The following is a 23,404-nucleotide window of genomic DNA, read 5'->3' as shown; positions in this document are numbered from 1 at the left end:
ATTAAAGGAAACTGGAAAAAAAAAAAAGACCAGGGTCAGTAAATAAGACAAAGGTGTTGGTAATATTTTATTTTCAAGGACCTGCTAAGTGTCCTAGTCTTCCTGGTGATATGTGCATGTCATCTTAAATTAAGAAACATGAAATAGCAGCACTGAAGCCCTGATCACCAAGGTTTGCTACACCTGCCTGGGGCCGGTCTGTTCCCACATCAACGACCTTTGCCCCCTTCTTTATCCTTGGCACCACTCCTTTCCAGGTCCAAATTCTCATTAAACAGATAACCAAGGCTGAGCAGGGCCACAGGCTAAAATACAACCTAGTCAAAGGAAACTAATGTTTTTACAAGTTTAGTCTTCTCCAAAAAAAAGCAAACTAAGATTACATGGCCATTCTCAATCTTGTTTAGGTAGGTTAAGATTTATGAATTACTTTTACTTCTGTGAGCAAAAGTAATCATATAAACCCCATACCAAACAATTCAACTCCGAACTCTTACCCAGTAAAATGAACTATGAAAATTTAAAACATATACAACGTATCACCTCTCAGAACAGGCAGCGCTGCATCTGGCTACATACTTCATATGCCCATTTTGTTCAGATGGTTTTGGACTTCTCTTCATTGGTATACCAAAACCCAAGGAAGAAAGAACAGAGGCGAAAAAATCAGTTGCACAAGTTATGATTTTGAATGGTTTATAGCAGAACCTGGGTTACCTTAAAAATGCAAGTTTCCAGTATCAGCTGGGAATTAGGCTCTTTGCAAATGCTCATCGGTTCACCAGAACGAAGCAGAGTGAAAACAGGAGATCTGCAGGCAAGCTGAGTCCAGCTACAAGACCAAGTGGACAGCTCCATTGCAAGAGCTTACTTCCCACCGGGCTGCTTGCCTGCCCCTCTTCTAACAGCCAGCAGACGGCTCTCCAGCTACATTCGTCTGGTAGACTTTCCAAGCTGACTTCAAAATATTAGAATATGGGGATCACTTTCCCAGTGGAACACTCCAGCAAAACAATGCTGAATTGCAAAAAACACAACAATCTGGAAAAGTTAAAATTCAGTATCTGTATTAAACTGAGTTAGAACATCAAGGAAATCATTTATTTGATACATACCTTTTGTCAGAAACTGTGACTTTCATGGACATTCTTGTTTAAAAACCAAACTGTGAACCCTGTGTGGATTAAGCTCTCTCTTCCCTCCAACAAAATCCTAACAATCAAAAAGTCGATTACCAGTAGCACCCTCTTTTGCCCAAGATTACAAAAAAACCCACAAAAAAACCAACTATATATAATTCCCCACCCCTCCCCTATTTCCTAGATATAAACTGAACTTCTTTCACATTTAGGGTTTAAAAACCCAAAAATCATTCTTGCCCCGCAAAGAGATATTTACACAAAGTAATAATTCACCTTGTGAATCAGTTTCTAGCCTCCATACTAACTGTCACAGCAGATCCATTTAAATAGACTGGAGCCCCGATTTCCTATCAACCTGTACTTATTAACACATTTGTTGAAGTTGTAATTATTCACATAATTTCCTTGTTTCAAAATAGAATAGATGGCAATCTAATTCATAGTAACCTATTTGGACACATAAGTAGGACACTTCTCTACTATACACAGCAGAATTTGTATTTAACAAAACCTTCTCATTTGGACCACTTAACAGAAGGCTAAACTGAAGTCTAAATCATTTTGCAGCTTTCCAATGCATACTAAAAATGCAATTTCAAAGTTCAAAATGTTTTAAGCTGAAGTCCAAATGCTGATTTTTAACAAATAGGAAGATTTAATTTGGGCACACCAGCTAGAAAAGTCTCAGGATAAATTCTTTTCCTATTTTTTTGTTTGTTGAGTGCAAACTTTACTCACAGATACTACCAAAGATCAACCTAGCTGTGGTAAAACAATGGGTTTCCGTGATCTGGGAACTCTAAATTAATGAAATTTTACTATATTAATATTCAGTAGAGCATACTTTTTTAGAAGGATGCAAATTTCTGCTGTTCCATATCCAGAAATTAAATTTTAATTAAAAAAATTTTTAATTCAACAAAGCTAATGGACTTTTGACACACAGAACATAGCAACAGATCCTGAATAATAAATGTTTATTCCACATACCTTACTAATAAAACAAAATTGCTTATTTCATGGCAGCCTGGAAGGAATACTTAAGTAATAAACGACAATAAGAAAAAAACCACTTATCAGACAGTCTAGTCTTTATTGAAAGACTTACTTCAACTGTGGTTTACAGCTTTGGCTTACGTTGGCCAGTCATTTTAGCCTCTCACTGCCAGCAGACATAAAAATCACGTGGGAATGGTATGGGGGAAATACTAATAAAGAGATTATTAGAGCAAAGATGGCAGTCAGAAACACATCACCAAAATAAATCTCGAAATATTAGTAAGAAACATTTTCTCGCATGCCAAAGAATCTCTGCTGTTGTTTTTAATGAACATGGAAAAGGCAACGATTCTTAGGCTTAAATTGATCAAGATAGCACTGACTTCACTTTGTTATAAAATAGACTTGAGTCTGTGTTAGCTTGACAGTTGAATTTTTAAATGGTGCGTTTCATTTGGATAAGTAGCTTTGTATTTTAAAAACCATTTAATATGAAATAACTTCCATTAACTGAGCTGATCATGAAATCTTTGTTTCAGATTGAGACGAAGGACACTTTAGAAATAGGTTTTCTATGGCGCTAGAACTAGCTTGGATCATCTTATGAAATCCTAGAACCACCAGGAAAACACTGCAGCTATAGTTCGCTGCTACCACAGTCAGCTACTTAATCTACTGGCAGACCAAAAAAGGCAAACTGAGAATACTGATATATAAAAAAAAAAAAAGTCGTTAGTTGTTCAAGTTTCACATATATTCAAGAAATTTTAAACGAGGCATAATTGATATAATTTGAGTGTTCTCCTTATAAAATATAAAGTAACTTTACCATAACATCCCCCAAGGACACTAGCCATAAACAAAGAAATAAGGGTAACTTTTGTACAGAAGAGGATCACAGAGGACTCCTGTGGTTAAAACTAAAGTGCCGTAAAAAAACCTGGCCTGAAGATGAATTTCAGACCCCGCAAATATTCATGTTTAATACATCTGTTTTCCTAAATGGGGGAAGAATAATACCAAAATTATTGTAGTCACCAATTTATAAACCCATCATTATTTTAAAGCTGACTGTTAAGACCTTAGACGTTTAAAAAATCGTGCTTTGTGGGTATTAATTGCATCTTACTCTGGTAAGGGTTTTCTCATTTTGGTGCCCAGGCTTCAAAGCAACATTTCAAATACACTGCCCTAAACATTTGCACCCTCTAGCTGTCAGAATTCGAATACATAGGATTTTTTCTTGTACATTCTTATTAGGAGAGAAATTTGAGGCAGATTTTATCCACATAGCCAGAAAAATACCTCTGAAGCAAACTTCTGTCTTCTCCATCTACCCAAGTGGTTCATTTACAAACTCTGCACACGTGCAACTCAGCCTCTGATCAGGCTCGCCATCCCATGCACACTACCCACAAGAAAAACGTTAAATAAAAATAAAAGTCACAACTCTGTGTACTACCTTAAGCTGAATATCCAATTATAAATTGGTACATCAAACTGTCTAAATAAGATGTTTTAGCAATCTTGTTAAAAAAATTCTCGGGCAAAATAGATCTAATTTTAAAAAACACCCCAAGATTTTTTTTTCTTTTTAAAAAACACTTGTACTATACAACTTATAGGAACCCTGGAATAGGTTTACAAGGTTTTAATCAAGGTATTTACATACCAAGTGATGTAAAGGAAAAAAAAAAAAAAAAGAAATCTGATTTCCAATGACATTTTAAAATGTACTAATGCATCAAAGATTTGTATGAAATTAAAATTAAGGCTTTTTCTGTATAGTAATTTGTATAATTTTAATTTTACATAGTAGCCAACCTTGGAAGTGTCAGTCTTAAACATTCTTATCAGTCCACGGCATTCAATGCAGTGGAGTGTGTTAAGTGTTACTTCAAATAATTACATTGCTGCTACTTCTATGGTGAAGCATGCTTTTTAAACACTGTAGTTATTCAATATTTACAATGTATATCATTTAAACTTTATGTAAAAGCACAAGTATGACTGTCTGACTTTAATACAAACACCATACTTGGAATTTCCCCCAAAATGAAATGTAATTTACTACAGTTTTAATAATCAACACTTTTTAAAGGTTTAAAAACATGTCTTTATGTGAACCACCAACATTCGCTCAAGTAACTCAGATAATGCTGTTCCTTATTTAGTTTGTAAAATTCCTTTATCAGTCTGGCTTCAGTTTCTTTAGGCATAAGGTTATTTCCTCCAAAGCGACTCCAAAATCATGCAATTTCTTCTCAGTATCACACTTTTTTCTGCTGACTTCAAATGTGGTCCACCTCAGGGGGAGGGAGGGGAGTATCAAGGTTCAGGATGAACTTATATGTGATTCCCAGTTTTCCACGATCCTCCCTTTTTTTGCTCTTTTAAAAACACAGTGAGTTAAAATACTGAACAGCAAGATAAAAATGGAATAGTATCTAAGAATCAAAATGTATTACCCATTTCTCCTATTATATCAAAATTTGTAGTCAGAATTGTCTTTATTGACTTTATTTTAGTTTTTGTACACAAAGAAAAATCATGTTCATATCCATCATGAACAAAAACTTAAAAAGGCAGAACTAGAAGACATGTGTCCTTCACCAAAGCAAAGCTGTGCTAAAGGTTCCAAACATTTCAATTTTTAAAATAAATATTTTCATTTTCCGATGTCTACTTTCATGTCTTCAGAGTGTCACAGGAAACTGAAGCTATCATGAATTACAATTTTGTTTAGAGTCCCAGCTCACTGTGTTTGGTAACTTGCCATACCATATCCAGCTTGGTTAGGAGGAGGTATTACAGGGGGAGGAGCTTGTCCTTGGGGAGGCTGAGCACCAAATCCACCCATCCAAGCAGCAGAAGGTGATTGACTTGGGGGGGAAAAAAAAAATCTTGAGCAAACACGAAGAAAATATTATCCACCCATTTATACAAAAACAAGCAGAGCCCCATCATAGAATAGACAACAAGAAATCGACACACCCACAACAAAGGGCGAAGAAACAAATGACACGCATCCACACATGTACAATACGTATCCCAACAATAGTCTTAAATTTTTGGTTAACATAATCACAACACAATGACTTCTCTGAAGAACATTTCAAAACTGATTTTTAAAAAATGAAAAATCACCTACCTATCATGTATTGCACACATTGTACATCAATATAAGAAATTTAAAAATCACAAAATTCATGTTGGAAAGTGAAGGAAGAAGGAACCAGTAAAAATAAAGATCTGGGCTGGCCTGGGGAGAAACGTGCAAAGGACCAACCTACTCTATGAACAAAGGAAAAAAACGCAAGCTACTTTGTACCACATAAATCTTGTAGACTTCTCCCGCAAGCCAACAGACACAAGTCATTAAATTTCTAAACACATCTAGACAAAGACCCTTTCCATGCAAAAATAAATGATAAAATAGATTAGAAATGTAAATGAAATTCTACCAACAGCTTATAGAGACAGTAGAAAGCATCAAACGTTACCACAACCTCACCTTTCACCTAGGTAATAAAAAGCAAATTTTTAGCACTATAAATCACTTTTCGTAAGGTTTCTGTAACACCATGATGAATAGCTTGATGAATTTACTTTAAATAGATTTCCCCCTAGAAAAACACATTTTTGATTTCTTTTGTCAAAACTATATCAGTTTCCACACTGGAAAAACCCAGACAACTTACTCTACTCCAAATCCTTGCTGGTTCCACGGTTGCCCGTATACTCCGTAAGGTGGTACTTGCCACCCGTTTGCCATATACTGTCCATACTGTTGTGGGTTTCCATAAACCTGGCTCCACTGCCCCCACTGACTATAGTCAACCTAGGAAAAAACAAATCACCATTTTAGGAAGTAAGTAAGAAACACAGTATTTGAAGAAAGTGGGAGACAAGGAAGAGAAAAACTAAGTAAGCACCCTTATGTGAATAGGACTCTGTTATTTATCATTGTCTAAGTTTATTGGGGTGGTGACACCTGTGGAAAGAAAGTATTAAGATTCAGTTAATACCGCAAAATAATCACTTTCGAAAAAGCATTAATAAAAATAAACTGAAAGCAGCTATATGCTTTATTTTCTGTTTGTTTATTTTACAGAGTTTCTAAAGCTTTTATGTAGATATGTAAGATGGAAACCTTAAAAAGTGCTGTGAAAAATCGAATTACCTGTTGGAAGTTTTTAGTCATATCAGGAGATTCTTTACCCCAATAGCATTTAACAACATGTCCTTCAATTGTAGTGCCATTCACCGAAACAATGGCATGGGCCGCACTTTCGTGGGTTGAAAATCTAGAAGGGGAAGATATGAGGGTTTGTCTTTATTTATTTTTTTTTTTTTAAAGAACTTACACAATAAATAATAAAAACTCATTAGTTTATAACTGTCAACTTGGTGTTTTCCTAAAGTACATTATGCAGGTAGGCTAAAATTCTACATCGCAAAGAACTGCTAAAACAATGAAGGCGGATACCCGAGGGGCTCAAATAATGTAACTGAAAAGAACGGGTCAAATAGCAGAGCAACCTGTAGACAGAATTTTACCTGACAAATGAATAGCCTTTCTCTGGAAAAACTCTTATTTCCATAATTTGTCCAAATGGTGAGAAAGTCTGTCTCATAAGCTGATCTGAGAAACAAAAACACATGAATAAAATACTTAAGGCTCATGACGCTGACACTAAGAGGGATAAAGCTCCTTGGAGAAGGGGAGAAGACCACACACTGTACCTGTTAACCCAGAGGCAATTCCTCCACAGTACACAGTACAATTTTTTGGACTTGACTGGTTTACTACATCTTCAAATCTCAACTGCTTAGTGTTATCTATATACAGAAAGAAAACAAAAATGTTGATGATTATACAGTCGTATAAAACTGATTACTGTGTACAAAGATACACCTCATTGAGGGAGAAAAAAGAGAATTTTTTTCTTGATGCCATGATCTGATCTATAGAATCAGCTGGTTCACAGCCCCAACTACATTAATTATCAAAGCCCAATTATTACTAGACAATTAAATTCAAGATGAACTGAGCCTTACAAAGCTAATAAAATTTAAATTTCAAGAAATCAAGATGCTACTTCATGATTTTGTGACGTAGCCATAATTTTAACAAAATGCAGTACATGGATCTTACTTTCTTGTGTACTTTTAGGTGCAGGTGGTTTACGTGTGGCCCAGTTAGTTCTGATCTGACGACCACCCAACCACTGACCTCCCATATGCACAATTGCATTTTCTGCATCCTACAGATAAAAAAAGAGAAAGAGCAATTACAAAAACAGAAAAGAAAATTGTAGCATATAAGACCAATAAATGAAATAACATGCTGGCACCCCTGAATCCAAATCTTACCAGCACAGGGAATGAATTCAAATAAAACTGAATAACACACACACACACACAAAAAAAAAAAAAAAAAAAAAAAACTGAATAACACAAAAATGATACTAACTATCCCTTGGTATCAACTCCAGTGATACATCAAAACTATATTTATTCACAGATTTCAAAATACTAGTACAACATTTAAGCAACAAGTGAAATTGATCATAATTCAAATATGAAAGAAAAAATTATAACCCCACTCATTACCAAAAAGAGGGAAAGTAAGACTGCCAAAAATATCTGAATTTGATGGCTGACTGAGGTGTAACTTTTACTGAAGAATATATAGAACCTCCCAATACTACGGTCTAAACCACCTAGCCCGAAATCAACATTCTTATAGCAATGGATTATGATTGTGACACAAGATTAATAACTCATTTTAAGACAGAAGACTTCTGCATTAGGATTTAGAATGCTGCCAGTAAAAATGAGTTTATTGCAACTAATGGGAATTTGCAATGAACTTAAGCAAAGAAAGAATACAGTTCCCAGCCTTTATCTTGGTAATCTAAGTTGCTAACACTGGTCTAAAATGCTACCGTTGAAACCCACTTTATTGTCGGATCTTACAGTTAATACAGATGCTTAAGACATTTTGGTACCTCTTTCTTTAAGAATATATGCAAAAAATCAAGATGAATTGTTTTAATTTTCATTTATAAACTTTGCTGTAGTCATTAATATCCTAGCTATAAAAGTATGGATGACCATTTAAAAGTTAAAACTGAGATTTTCATGGTTCAAGCTAAATATTATTTAACTTCCCTCCAAATTCTGAGATGAGTTCATATGTCCTAACCTTGAGTTTGACTTCTAACACATCTTATCTTCACCATGCATAAATGCAACCGTGATACACTTTCTTACAACCAGCCTATCTTTTTCCAGCTATTTATTTCCAAGAAAACAATTACACTCTACTATTAAAACATACAAAATTACCTAAAAGGTGTTACAGGCAGTATCTAAGAATATTCAAGATTCCGATTAACGACTAAATTTTGGATTAAATTTATATTGAGTTGAAAGAACATACCAGTTTGTTATAAAAAGATACAAAACCATAGCCTTTGGATTTTCCAGTTGCCATGTCTTTAACTACTCGGGCATCCCTGTGAAAAGAAGCACAGCTAAATGAGGGAAGTAAGAGTCATCCTCAAAATAAAAACTAAAAGGAACCACACACACTGTATTGTGAGCATTTTTTTAAATAAAATTCCAGTTAGCCCTAATTAACTACTGCCATTCCTGAACTCTCCCTAACGCTTCTTTACCTGTTAGAAAAAAGCAGTAGGACAAAAACATGTAATAAACATGCAACCTAATCAAATAGCCTGCACTTTCTAAACTAAATGCTCAAATTTGAAGATTAATAGGAACAATAGTTTCCTTTTCTAATATTCTATTGGCTAGTGTCCTCTAAGGTTTACTGGTCTATAAATTACTGTAACAATGCTAACTACTTTACCATGCAATCTCTAAATAGTTAAATGTCTTCTGCCTAGTGATACAAAATATATGAAATATTAAAAAATTGAAAAAGAGGTAAAAATAGGAATTAAAAAGGCATACATGGCCTGTTAACAGATTTCTTTATTTTTCTTGGTCAATTCTCTACCATCATTTTGGAGTTTGGGCAGCTGTAAATTTTGAAAAATTGACATTTTCAGAAATTTAAGAAAGGAGAATAAAAAACTAACAACAATGCTAAGCACACCAGTACGAAAACAACAAATTTACACAGAAATTTTAGTGAGTAAGTTAAGATGATTGGAAATATAGAACTCCACTGAATATAGAATGTTAAAATGTAAATACTAAAATATGTATATATAAATAATGTATAATAAGAATAAATAGAAATGAGAAAAAAATCTACAACTGAGTTCCAGTGTGCACAGTTCCTTGCAGTTAGCCTTCAAGATCCTGTCCATTCTTATGAGCAATTCTGCAAAATAACCAGAATGCTATTACTTTTAATTGTGACTTGGACTTTAGAAAAACTGCAGGTCTCAGGTATAAATAAAGATTGAAAAACAGCAACCTGTATTATTTTTTATACTGATTTTTAAAACAGTACTACTTACCACATTTAAAGATTAAAAAGCAAAGCAAATATCAAAATAGAAAATTAAGAATTAAATCTTTCTTTCAAATAAATCTACAGAACAACAAACTGTATACAGAAGAATATTGTTGTTCTTAGGTGAAACATATTCCTTTAAGTAGTACTACAACATTTCATTTAAATCTACAGGAAGTACATAAAATATACGGATTTTAATCAGAAAGATACATTGTAACAGACATTTTATAGAACTTATAAAACCACTTTCAATTTTCCAATATATTTGATTACATAACATACAATGAGATTTGAACATAAGCTTTGTTAAAATCAAACCACATCTGGGCCCTAACTACCAGAATCAAATACCAATAACAAAAAAAATCTACTGATTAATCCCACATTTATGGCTCAGACAACAAAACATTTTAGTATTATAATAGACTACTTTTCAGCTAAAATATCAAAACACATTTATCATTGTAATTAAACATGTACATTTCCAATTTAACCACCATATACCCAAGGATTTACCTACTTTTCCCAATTTATAAACTCTTCCTATAAAATTTAATACACAGTATACATCACATTCACTTTTAGTTAACCACCAAATTTTGAAAACATCTGACAGAAAGTTGGACTTTATAATAAGCTTTACCACCCAAACATCTGCTTCAAAGATAACAAACAGAATCACTTAAAAAATTTTAACATATCATACACAGGATTAGATGAAAACAAGACCCCAGAACACTGAAATGACATTAACATTTTCAACAACATCTACTAATCAAAAACAAAACAAAACAAAACAACAAACAAAAAAGTCACACTAACTAGGGAAAGAAAATCTTAATTCCAGTACATGTTAATCATATACAATTTTGCCTATCACTATTGAGTATAGTATTGAGTATGATACTTACGATATTTTACCAAAGGGGGCAAATGCTGATTTGATATCTTCTGTTGTAATTTCTGGACTCAAATCCCCAACAAACACATGGAAGTGATCTGAAATCAAAGCATTTGGTAATCAAATACTTAAAGAGCCAGCTACTAATAAGCCTTTTTCAGGCAACACTAAGGGAAGAAAAACCCTATTTAAGCTGGTAGCGCTGCCAGGATAATTTCAGAACTCTTCCACAGTAAAATGCAGCAGGAGTACTTACTGGAAGTATCTTTTTTCTGGCTACTTGGTGTTGTTGCCCAGTTTACTTTGACCTCCTAAAAATAAAGATTATATTTAATACAATTATTAGGCATGTCATTATGAACCATTAACACTTACCACTTATTACATCATTTATCAAACAGGATAATTTTTGTAAAAACACTAGGCTGAATAAAAGCAAAACCACCACTCGGCAAAGCTGAATATTTGTTTAAAAACTTGCTAAAAAGAACACAAGCTAAAACACACACACACACACACGCTAATCTGACAAGCAAAAATATATACTCATGAAGTGCCATCATTCTATTATCTTACCTTTCCCAAAATTTTTCTCCCATTCATAGCAGCTAATGCAGCAGCTGCATCTCTGTGTTCATAAAATTCCACAAAGCAATATGGGTCATTGCTTGTATGCTGCAAAACAGAAAATCCAACAGAAGAGTTGACCCTTCTGCTATCGGGTTGCTGAGAAGAAAATCCAGGAAAAAACATTACTGACAGCTAGGAATGTACAAGGTGAGATTGCATAAGCTTATGAAAGCCTAACACTTATAAAAATAAGATTTATAGCTACACCTGACTTTGTACCTCAGAATACTGTTGTACTCAAGCAGAACCATCAAAGCAGTATAGAATCCTAATTGTCAGTATTAAAGGAAAAAAAAAATATGGCATTCTGGTGAAATATGTTAAATGTAAAACAGAAGTTTATATTACGCCAAACAAAACCTTAAGGACCACTCCTTACCACTGCTCTTCTCTCTCCCAACATTATTTTCAAAAGGATGAATTCTATTTATGCCTCATAATCCTTCATAAACTATATCCCATGATAAAAGAAAACACAAAAATGAACCAAGTTTACAAACTCTACTTATGATTGAAACTAGGGTGAGCACTGCACAGGAGGAGAGGAGATTATGTATTCCTTTTCTGGATAAAGAATGAGAATAAGAACAGAAAAATTGTAAATGTTTAACCAGCTACTGAAATGAACTATCAAACTATCCTAATGAACAGGAGATGCTATATACTTTGAATTTAGTCTTGAAAGACCAGAAAAACATGCTAGTAATCAAGAAAAGAACTTCTGAATAAATATTCCAGGACAATGCTACAATTTTATGTCACAAAAAAATATAGGAAATCTTTATTAAATATATTCTAACAATATTACACTTGACAAGACTTGGCAAATAGACATTTATAAAGATAATTAGAAAGTACGACCGAAGTTATAGCAACTTTATAATCTAACAACCAAAATGGAAATAAATTTTATATAACTGCAACCTGTATCAAATAGCTACACAACCGTACAAATACATTTTTTTTTTTGCATAAGGCTAAACACATCACTGTTCAGTGTAAAAACAAAAACAAAAAACTATTTTAAAATGTGGAATTCTAGTTGCACTTACAAGGGGTACAAAATACCAGATAAAATAAAGATCTTTTCAACAACCACTGTTTTTCATTCCAGGAAAGTTTTAGAAGAAAAATCCAAAATAAGACGTCTAAAACAATAGTGGCGAAGCAACCAGAAGGCATTTCCTTGAGGGAAAAAAAGTGTGATCATTAATACTGACAAGAAAACTACGGGCTCTCATACAAAAATCCTACCGTAGCCATGTGAATTCTGTTCGGAAGAGGTAGAGAAAGGAAATGGAGAAAAGAGTCCAAAGAAAAACATGCACTTAAATTCCTCTTGCTAAAGAGTTAACATTTACCAATAATGTTCATTTGTAGAAAAGATTTAAAGGTAAACAGCAACCTAAACTATGCTAGTCAATTTTTCATTTTACATCTATCTCTTCTGCCCTGATTGATGGTCTCTACAGAAAACAATGGTAATTACATCAAGACATACAGAGATCCAATGTAGATCCATAGTAACAAAAGGCTTTAGTAAACTACCTTAACTCATGCAGAATGACTTCAAGTTTACCTAACAGTAACAGGCTAACCCCATTCAATGTATGAACATGCGAATGTACACACCCCCCCCCCACACACACACACACTCACTCACATCATAATGCATCTCATTTAAGACACCACTGATTTTTGTCCCAACCCAACCACCAGAGAATTTTTTAGCCTAAAAACTGATAACATAACAGTATACAGAGAAAGCTAGAATCTAAGATAAACAATATTTAAAGTAAAAAATCACAAAACTAAGGAAAAAAAGCATTTTTCATGTACTGAAGTGGAATTTATGGAAAGGAAAATAAACACCTAGATAGTCTGTACTAGAGTTCACGCTCTTAGGAAGCTTCCCATTTATGCCAAGGGACACTCTAAAAAGCAACCATGTCCTTAATTTTAGTAAGTACTGTCACCAATTTTTGTTGGATGACATAAATGTCAAGACAGAGAAATACGAGATTTTGCAGCTATATACAAGTGTGAATGTAGGAGTTGTAGAATATGGATGAATTAATTCACTTCAAATTCATTTCAAATCCTTCTCCCCACAAATGGCTGACTGTGCACACAAGTTTTAAAAAGAATACTATTAAAATAAATATTTATCAAATGTTTCTCAAAAACTTTCTAGAAAACTTCCACTTTCTCACAACCCATTCTCTCCTAAACCTACTCCAGCTGGCTTCCTACCCAACCAGGCCACTGAAAATTTGTGTTGAGCTCACCAGTGACCCCTCTGCCACTGCTGTGATCTTTTTTCTGTCCTCACCTTGACTCTGAAGCAGAAATCGAAACAGCTAATGACTCCTCCTCCTTTAAATATTCCATTTTAGATTCCACACAGCCTCTTCATTTTCTGGTTTTCTCACTTGAGGATCTTCCAGAAGGCAGCTCTTCCCTCTTTATTCAAACTCTAAACATCACCCTAAGTGATGAAATGCTCCAGGGCTTAGACCTAGACCACCCTATTTCTATCAGCACTCTCTTTAGATCAAGAAACTAGATCTTATCTAGTCTCATAGTTTAAATACCACCGCAGGCTGGTACCATCACCACTGTCTCTCGGTTTATCCAACTACTCACAAATAATGTTCCTTCAGATGTCTAATGGACACCTTCAGTTTAACACTGCCAAAACAGAACTCCTGATTCCCACCATTCTCCCCATCCATCCTACACCTCCCTTGGTCATGCCCATCTGAGCAAGTAAGTAGTAAGTAGTATCAAGCATCTACAAACAAGACTCTTTCAAAATGTCTTTCCTAATGTCCTCCTTTCCCTTATGGCCTCCAGCCAATCCAGTCCTCCTGATTCCAACTCTAAATTATATTTCAAACTTATCTCTACACCTACCCATCTAAAAAACAAGCCCCCATCATCTCTTACCTAGACTAGTAAATTAAGCCCAACTTTCCCTCCTTCCACTCCTGCCCCCTTCAACCCATTCTCCGTGACAGTCTCCAAATAATCTTAAAAATGTAAATGAGCGCCTCATTACTCCACTTAAAACTCCACCACAAACAAAATAAAATCCAATCTCTGTGTCATGGCGCACACTTCCCTAGGTGATTCTGAACTCTGCCTGCCTGCCTCTTTACACTCATTTTCCACCACATCCCTCTACTCCCCAGACTCCAGCCATCCTGCTCTTTGGTTCCATGAATTCACCAAGCTCATTACCAATTCACAACCTTTGTATCTGCCATTCCCTCTGCCTCCAACTCTTAACTTAGATGGCACCATCTTGTTATTCCTGTCTCAGATCAAAGAGGTGACGTCTTCCTTCACCACCTAGCCTACAAAAACACCAACCCTCCAACCCCCATCACAGAACTGCTTTATTCTCTCCACAGCTTTTATCCCTATCTGCAACGACCTTGTTTACTTGTTTGTTAACAATGTTCTCAATAGTATGTAAAACTCACGGGAGTCTCCTCCCTTTTGCTCTCCACTATAGCCCCAGTGCTCTGAGCACAAAGTAAATTTTTGATGAAAGAAAGAATGAATGAATGAGTAATCAAAGACAGGAAGGGAAGATGAGGTACTGGAACAGCGTAAGGACGATTATTAGTTAGGAAAGACAATCAAAAGGCCAATTTGCTTTACGGGTTTTTCATAGTTCCCCTCCCAGGGTATAACACAAACTCCTTAACATAGCTTCGGGCCCCTGCCAAACACTCTTGCCTCACCTCCTGGCACCTTTTATGACTAACCCATTCAGAACACCAACCACGCTACGGTCTCTACCTTCCCACTTACTCTCATGAGCACCACACTGGACCAACATTCTTCTCTCCCACGGAATCCCTTCTTCCTCGGATCCCACGGCCATCCTTCAGTTTCAGCCTAGACACTGACTCCTCCAATAAAGCCTCCCGGACCCAAGACTGTACTGGACCCCAGTGCTCCCACAGCACTTGGTGCTGCCTGCTGCCACAGCATTTCTCATCCTCTGTCATTAGTGCCCGGTAACTACTCTGTCTCCTTCATCAGGTTGTAAAATTGTACAGTGCTAAGAACTGTCTTATTCCGCAGCGAATCTCTAGCACTTAACGGTACGGCTGGTAGACAGTAAACAGTCTAAGAAGTGTGCGGGAGAATCAAGAGAAAGGAAGAAGAGCACAAACTGAAACACACCTTTGGGCACTGCTATACACAATCTTAACCAGGAGAGTATAAAAAGGAAGTTTTCTTTGCAAAAAGGAAAATAAAACGATCGCCCTAACAGTCTGTGTAAAGCTGCTGTCATTAGTACTCACTAGCGATACGCGAGGGGCACGGTGCTACACTGTGCACGGAAGAACCTGCCGTTCTTTTACTACACCGCTTCCGAAACTTTAAATGTGTATCACCTGAATCAGGAACATTCTTACTGGAATTGTATGAAACATTATCTAGCTTCTCAGCACTCTTGAGATAAGTGCTAACAATTTTTTACAAGCAGAATCACTTGAATGTAACGATACCCTGAAGAATGACCATATGAGAGTAACGGCACACAAACTTTGTCCTTTCGAATGAAACTCCATTCTAAACCTCCTTTATCTGCCAGATCCAAGTAGTAAGTCAACACAACAAACATGAATCTCTCCATCAGAATAACTCGAGGCTTAAAATGATATTTTAAAATGATACTCATCAACTCATGGATGTCAACATTAAACATCACGCTGTCCGCACATGGAACTGGGAGATCTTACCTCTGTTATCATTTTACAGCTTTTACAGGGTCCGATCTGACTGAATAACTGAAGGATAAGGACTTCTGTCACATCTCTGGAGAGGTTACCTACGTATCTGTTCAAGGAAAAAAAGAATACATTATCAGCAATTTCCCTTCAGCTCTGGCTAATGCATTATCACTTAATACCTTTTATTTCATTTTAACTTCCTCTGTCTTCAATAAAATTTTTTCCAATTAAGTCTAGTCCTATGAAAGTAAGATTAACCCTCATTTAGAAAAGCAGCCCAAGTGTTCTAAGGTACTAAATTAGGCCACTAAAGTATCACTTCAAACATTTTCTAAAGAAATCAATATGACCTTGCATACCCCAAAAGCATTATTATTCTGTATCCTACATATCACTCTCATTTTATTTATTAGAATAAAAATAATAAAAAAATTTAAACCAGTCTCCACATAACTACAATTTCTGGATGTAAAACACAATTCAAAATAATGTGTGTACGTGTGTCTCTCTTTCTCTCTCTCTCTCACACACACACACACACACAAATATCACCAAAAATACTGATTAATTATAACACCTGATCAATAAAGAGGCATTAGACATAAGGTGAGTTTATCTTAGACCTCCAATAAAAACAATTACATGAACAAAGACCAGAATTAGAGTAAAGTTAGCAAAACACAGAGATTAGAAGGTGTTGTTTTGTCTTGCTAAACAAGATTTTTCGATGACGTATCTTCATTGTTTTAGGAAAGCAGGACAAAATGATAAAATTTCCTAGTCTAAAATATATGAGAGCAACAAAATACATCGTTATATAGATAAAAAAGCAAATATAAAGATTTTTCAGAAATTCAGAGGAAATTTAAGACATGTAGGTATACTTTTCACTATGCCTATTTAAAGAGCTGGGATTTTTTTTTTTTAATTACATATTGAATATATGTATCCTGTATTAAAAAATTCAGAATACAGTTAAAAGAACTCAGAAAAAAATACCACCACCACCCTGAAATGACCACCTGGTTTCTCTTGTGACATGGATTTAATATTAATTTAGCTTAATAATTTGCTGAACTTTTAAGTCTTTCTGGTACTCGGTGTATAAATCCTAAAACTCACATTTGTTGTGAATAACCTAATGACCCAAACAATATTTAATTTATAAAGTTTAACATAGCTTCTCCTGGAAATTAAAAAGATTTGTTTTATTTTCCTAATGATAATATGTAACATCTGGAAACTGAGTACTGAGACCAAAATAAGCCTTGCATCTATGGTTACCATATTAAATACATAACTGCTTTAAGCTGGAACATTCCAAAAGGGAAAAATAAACCAAGAAAGGTAAAGTGTAAAAAAAAAATTATATGATTAATAATGAGTAGCAATTTCCCCGTTCAGGTAAGAATTTCACTACAATGGGTACTAGTATCTACATTGTACTAAAATTGAACCACAAGTCCGATGTTACTTAACCACTAAACCAGTGACAAACAGCTTTAGGTCTACTATGCCATCTTTTTCTTATAATTAAAGTAGAGCAGACCCATTGGTAGGCCATGGAATGACACACTTTTTCCAGCAGTAGCAAAAGGTTATAGGATCATAAGCTCGCCAGACAACTGCCTGTCCCTTTTTAACTCAGAGGGATTTGTGAGCCTGTATCCAGGGAATAATTTCTTTTTGTACAAGGTAGAACTATCTATAAAGTAAATGAATAAGTGACCTTGGTCTCCTAAATCTTATATTCATTTAGCCTAAAGTGCTAGTTAGTCAATTTCTAAGAGAAAAAAAGAGGAATGGATAAAACTGATTTTCACATATTGTCATTAATAACAAAGTTAAAATAGATCACAAGTTTTATATCATGAAATTTAAGTAAACTAAATAGTTTTAAATTTGCATTACTGCTTAAATACTGATTTGTTCAGAAAAAAGCTGCATGGGCATTAGTTACTTTCCACACCTAACAGGCACAATTAAAGCTCTTACAGTTTAATAGGATTTTTATTTCAAGTCAATCTTTTCAGAGTAAGCTACAAATTTTGAAGAATTTCTACAAGCATGTTTCGATATAGTAATTTACACTTCAAGCACCGATGCCAAAGAGCAAAATGATAATCTAAGTTTAGAATGTCATGAAATACAAAAATCCAGGTTAAGGTTTCCTATTTTTTAAGTATCTCCTCTAAAAGTTCAGTGGGAAAGCAGCAAACTAAATTCCAAAACTAATATAAAAAAGGTTTTCCATAACAACACGCAGAACATCTTAATTTACCAGACTGAAAGGGATGTAATTCACCATATAATTTCACCTAAATTTTACCCAAATCTGACTGCCTTTTCCTTTACTCAAGTTCTGTAATTCATTCATTTGCATATACCTTCATCCTTCATAATGTTCAACAGAGAAACTCCTTATAGCTTTTAAAATACTGTATGACACAGCTTAAGTACCTTACATTACCATAAAATTATGTCCCCAAATACTAACAAAAATATTTAAGGCAGACGTTCAACACCTGACCTGGAAAGAATATCATCTCTTGGCAGTACACTGAAGTTTATTTTCTCTTTCTAAATTATAGTTTCCACACTTCACTCTTTCTCTTGTGAAGCAGTCAATATATTCTAAAATTCCAAGTATTTAAGTATAAAATTTGTACTTGAAGAACATACAAAATAATAGAAAAAGACAAATGGCTCAAATTCTTATATTAAAAGATGAATTCAAAGAGTAAACACTTAAATTCTAAAACAATTTTTTACTCGAGGAAAAAACAAAAGGCATACCTTAGGTCTATTTTGTCTTCTATGAACAGGAACTGTAGGAACTAAAGCATTAAAAATGGGAAATCGTGCTTTTATCCCTAACGTAAGGGTTAAAATCCAATTTGAGACTAGAAACTTGGCAGTTTCACAGTAGGCAAAAGTTCACATTGCCAAACTACTTCCTATGTCCAACTGGGCAGAATTTTAAGTTAAGAACATCATGCCTTTCAGAAGGCTAACCAAGCTTTTTCAACACTGAATGTGCTCTCACTCTGAAAAGAGTAGCCCTATCAAGGTTGAAATTAATTCATGCACTTTTACACAAGACACTATAGCTAAATTTCCATGAAAGTAACATTTTTACTTTTGTTCTTGACAAGCTCCTATGTTAGAAGAGATTTTGTAACAATATCCTTCCATGGGCCTCTAATGAACTGATCAATTTGTCAGTATTTCATTTTAGGAAGGAGGCAAGGTAGAGGAAAGATACAGGGTAAGTACAAGTGAACTGACCACCTACATAAGGGATATAGACACACACATTTTAAAGAAACAGAATATGATTAAGTTGGCCGAGGTGCTTAATTACAGCCATAATACAGCAAAATCCATCATATAGCTCATCAATTTTATAACAGGATCTAATAGTTTCTTCTGTTACTGCCCTCAGATGTTCAGATTATATTCTAAATCACTGCTTTATTTCTTCCTTTTGACAGCCTCTATCAGAAAGAAAGAACAGCCTTAAAGGATGGCACTGCATGCATACCATGGTGTAATCCCAGATCCACAATTCCTACTCATTTTGAGGCATGAGATAAATGAAGTTAATTAAACTACAATAGAACACCACTGTAATTTAATGTTGTGTTATAGATTCAGATATACCATGCATCAAATCTGTGCACTCAAAAGCTACCCACAAGTCCGAAATGTGGGTCCCACAAGGTCGGTGTCAGGCAGTTTATTTCCAACACCAGATTACACAGCATGATCTCGTTTGTTTTTTTAGATCACAAGTTATCAAATACATATTACCCCAAAATAAATGTCAAATAAGAACAAAGAACATCAGAAAACAGACCTTTAAAGGATAAATAAACTTTAGGCTCAACATCAAAGCAATTCTATACCACTTTAAATACCATCAAATAAATTAGTAATACTGTAGGTAATGAATATTTAAAGACCTACCTAGGCTATAAACACCATATTGTTTTCTGATGATAGAACCATATGTCTTAGCTTGTGTGTGTCTGCAGGAAAAAAACCTCACTAGTAACACACAGGCATTTTAAGGAAACAGTTTAAGATAAGCTTTGTTAAGAGTACATTCTTTTAAAATATACTGGCCACGTGAAAACCTAACCCACAGATCACAATGTAAAATAAAAGGATCTCCATAAACCAACAAAATAAAACCCTACTAGATGTCAACCTCTAAAGTTCACGTTCAAAGTTTTTGTTATGTTACTTAGACCTAAGAGAACCCTTTGAGGGGAATTAGGTAAAATGAAAGCTTAGAAAAAACTATACTGTGCATTATTTTTATTAAAATCTGACCAAGAAATCCCAATTCTGAAACATTTGCTTTTATCTCAAAATTCCACATTTGAAGGTTTTAAAAAATATATATACAAATCAACAGACCACACCATGTATGACACGGTCATGTCAGTTCATAATTTTACATTAATCAGGACTTTAAAAAAAAAACCAAAACCAAACTTAATATTAATTCAATGAAAAGAAGTATAATCATTGTAAAATATTTGAGTACCTCTTGTGTTCCAGGCAGTGAACTAAGTGCTGCAGGGTTAAGACCTAGGAAGATGTAGCAGTCCTTGTCTAAAAAAAAACCCTTCCCATAGAGAAGAGTGGGAGAAGGAAAAAGGAAGACAGAATAGTAAAAATGTACTGACATACAGGTACAACTAAGCTCAAGATGTTTCTTTACTCACATGTATGCATGTCACATAATCTTAGACAACTGTAAACATAGACGACTTAAGTGTGTTTCAGAGAAAGAACAGGAGATTGGAGAAAGGAGAGGTTAAGAAATAAGCAACAAAGTTAGCTCATTAGTCTACTTAAGAAGGGTCCAAGATCTGATGGAGATGAAGATAAGGCAAATGCAAAAAGAGTTATAGGAATTAAAGGTAGTGAAATGGCATATTATTCAGCCCAACAAAACCTTCTTAAGGAACAGACAGATACAGTTAATGAGAAAGGTACCATGAGAATTTACCAATTATTCAGTAGCTATTTTGATGCAATGATGACATTTCAGGTGTTTCGATACAATGTAACTTTTGTTTAATATACACTAGGCTAGCACTAAATTCAACTTTCCCAGATGCTTTCATCAAAGCACATGTGGCTAACTACCCAGCCTTGGCTTCAACAGATCTTAAAGGGCAAATTTCAAATTATCCCAATTCTCTCTTTTCTGGGGAAAAGTAAGCAATGGGAGACAGCACAAAATAAAAACATAAATGTTCTCCGGAACAGACTTTTCGCTGAAGCATTTGATGTGCTTAAATTCGCCTCAAATTCTCAAAACAGGATGGCAATTACTTTAGTTCAGAAAAATAGGAATAAAAGAGTGCAAGCCCACCCCCCCCCCAAAATGAAACAAAAAAGCCAAACCATTGTAAATAGTTATCTATCTTCTTTACCCAATGGACTTTCTTTGGCAGAAGAGATGAGAACCTAGTCAAACTTCCTGAGTATCCACCCACCTTCATCTATTCCCCCAAAGTAATTTCCCCAACAGAGAGCAGAGCCAAGTGGACTATGATCATATCAATATCAGGCAGAGGCAAGAGAAAACAAAGCAGTGATCTGACTCCTGGTACTCGAGGTAGGTGCGCTGAGCTTCCAGAGGCTAGGAAAACCGAAGGTAGCCAACATTTGATTAGCAATTACTCCGATTTTTTTTTTTTTAAATGCAGGAAAAAGAAAGGAGTGCCACACTATCCGGAAAGGAATGCAAATGCTGAGTCATCACTCTTCATTAGAAAAGAAAGGAAAACTCGAATAAGCGGTTGGAAGATGAAATTCATTCATTAGATCAGGCTTCAGGTAAAAAACAAAACAAAACAAAAAAACAGCAAGATAAAAGAAAAGACGCTCAGAAGACACACATCGAATAGTGGCTAGACATCACTTGATCCAATTCTGAAGGTCTCAAAGCGCACACAGATTAGGAGGAGGTAACACCAAAAGAGCAAAAGCAGTTTAACAACTGGTTGTCAGTTTAGCGTAGGTAGTGCTCAAAGTAAACTTCCAAGAAGGGAAAGATGCTCCCGCGGCAAGAGGCATCCCTTTTGCACTTCAAAAGTAGCGGGCGCTTGGCGAGTATCTCTGACAGCGTGGGCGGGGGCACGTGGGGCAGAAAGAGAGAAGGGGGTTGAGTGGAGTCAGAGTGTCCAGTTTCCTCGGAGAGCTTAGCTTGGGAGAAGAGCCGGGAGCGATGGAGCTGGGGGACGTGCAGGGCGAGAGCGCTAATTCCTCGGGGCCCGCGGGGCACGAGGCTGCGGTCCCACCCCCGGTCCCACCCCCACCCAGGCCCTGCCCCCGTGGGGACCGGCAGCTCCCGGCCCAGTCCAGGGCCCCCACAGCAGAGGGGGAGCAGGAGCTCTCCCGGGCCTGACAGCCACAGCCGTGCAGAAACCCGGCCTCGGAGAGGTGTGCAAAGAAGGGCGCGAGAGGAAGAGGTCGAAACCAACCCCAGACCCCAGGAAGTGACTGGGGGAAGGGAGGGCTTCCTTCCCAAGGAAAAGGGGACAGAAGAGGAATGCACTTCGCGTCCGCGCCACCCCGGCCAGGGAGCCGCCGTAAGTCCCAGCTTCGGCCCCACTCTCCTGCTCCCTCCCTCAGCGTCCCGCGGTGCCCGGGCCTCTCGGCGCCTGGCAACCCCCGTCTCGGGTACTCACAGAGTCCGGGGCTGCCCGTCGTCTTCCATCATGGTGGGTGCGACGGAGCGATCCCGGGACAAGGGGGAGGGCAGGGCTGGGGAGGGGAGGGGGTGGGGAGGAAGGGGAGGGGGGCTCCGGGCACTGGCTGGGGACAGAGGAAAAGCCACCGAACCCTGCTCTCGGGCTCTCTCCCCCCAGCCCGCTCCGGACACTGCGCTCCAACCAGGAGGAGCAGGAGGAGGAGGAGGATGAACAAAATGGCCACCGCCACCAGCCAGGCAGGAAACGGGGCAGAGCGCAGGCGCGGCCCGCCAGGTCACCGCTCAGGCCAGCCGCGACGGCCTGTAAAGGGAATAACTGAGTGGGGGGAAAAAACAGGCCGCTAAGGAAACCCTGTGCCCAGTCCCGACGAATCACGTCTTCGCTGAGTGCCTGCTGGCCGGCTGAAGCCCAGCCAGCTCAAGAAGAGATCGAGTGAAAAGGGAACCGCCGTGCAGCTGAAGGTTCTGGGAATTGTGGTCCTGGAAATGAGAGAGGGAAACACTTCTCCAGAGGATTTCTGGGAACTGTAGTCCAGAGGAGAAGGCCGGTTCCCGCGGCGCGCTGGGTCGCGAAGAAGAGACTTCTGGGTAGTGTAGTCATACGTGAGGACGTGCTGCGACCAGGAAGTCGGCGTGCTAGAAGAAGAGGGAGACAATAAAAGCGACGTTAAGGCGGGGAGACGGGAATGGGAAAAAAACGCTTGCAGGGAAGTAAACTACAAATCCCAGAGTGCCTCGCGCTGG

General features: G+C 36.7%; 1 protein-coding gene across 6 annotated transcripts; it reads right to left on the bottom strand.

Moving 5' to 3' along the window:
* Nucleotides 1-4,645: 4,645 nt before the first annotated feature.
* Nucleotides 4,646-23,096, bottom strand: TIAL1 (TIA1 cytotoxic granule associated RNA binding protein like 1). 6 transcript variants are annotated; one of them, XM_059173037.1, is made up of 12 exons: nucleotides 22,638-22,933; nucleotides 15,934-16,030; nucleotides 11,117-11,266; nucleotides 10,797-10,851; nucleotides 10,551-10,638; nucleotides 8,590-8,665; nucleotides 7,300-7,408; nucleotides 6,888-6,983; nucleotides 6,702-6,786; nucleotides 6,325-6,448; nucleotides 5,843-5,982; nucleotides 4,646-5,023 (listed from the first exon to the last, which is right to left on the bottom strand). In XM_059173037.1, exons 1-12 carry the CDS (start codon nucleotides 22,667-22,669, stop codon nucleotides 4,897-4,899), a joined length of 1,179 nt encoding a protein of 392 aa, XP_059029020.1. In that variant the 5' UTR covers nucleotides 22,670-22,933; the 3' UTR covers nucleotides 4,646-4,896. The 6 variants fall into 6 exon arrangements, with proteins under 6 accessions (XP_059029020.1, XP_059029021.1, XP_059029022.1 ...); XM_059173038.1 differs by having other exon boundaries at nucleotides 11,117-11,215; nucleotides 22,638-22,914; XM_059173039.1 differs by lacking the exon at nucleotides 22,638-22,933 and adding an exon at nucleotides 19,894-19,955.
* Nucleotides 23,097-23,404: the final 308 nt, after the last annotated feature.

Source organism: Mustela lutreola, chromosome 4, assembly GCF_030435805.1.
Source record: "Mustela lutreola isolate mMusLut2 chromosome 4, mMusLut2.pri, whole genome shotgun sequence".
NCBI classification, from domain to species: domain Eukaryota; kingdom Metazoa; phylum Chordata; class Mammalia; order Carnivora; family Mustelidae; genus Mustela; species Mustela lutreola.
Note: the sequence above shows the minus strand (reverse complement) of the source record. Positions and strands in the feature narration are given on the sequence as shown.

What these genes read in the sequence shown, in the direction of transcription:
- TIAL1 (XM_059173037.1), bottom strand. Translation starts at nt 22,669, where the DNA reads ATGATGGAAGACGACGGGCAGCCCCGGACTCT. An exon ending in GCCCCCTTTGGTAAAATATC is followed by an intron (nt 8,666 to 10,550) that starts GTAAGTATCATA and finishes TTCTTTTCACAG; the next exon opens with GGATGCCCGAGTAGTTAAAG. An exon ending in AATTGCCTCTGGGTTAACAG is followed by an intron (nt 6,787 to 6,887) that starts GTACAGTGTGTG and finishes TTTGTTTCTCAG; the next exon opens with ATCAGCTTATGAGACAGACT.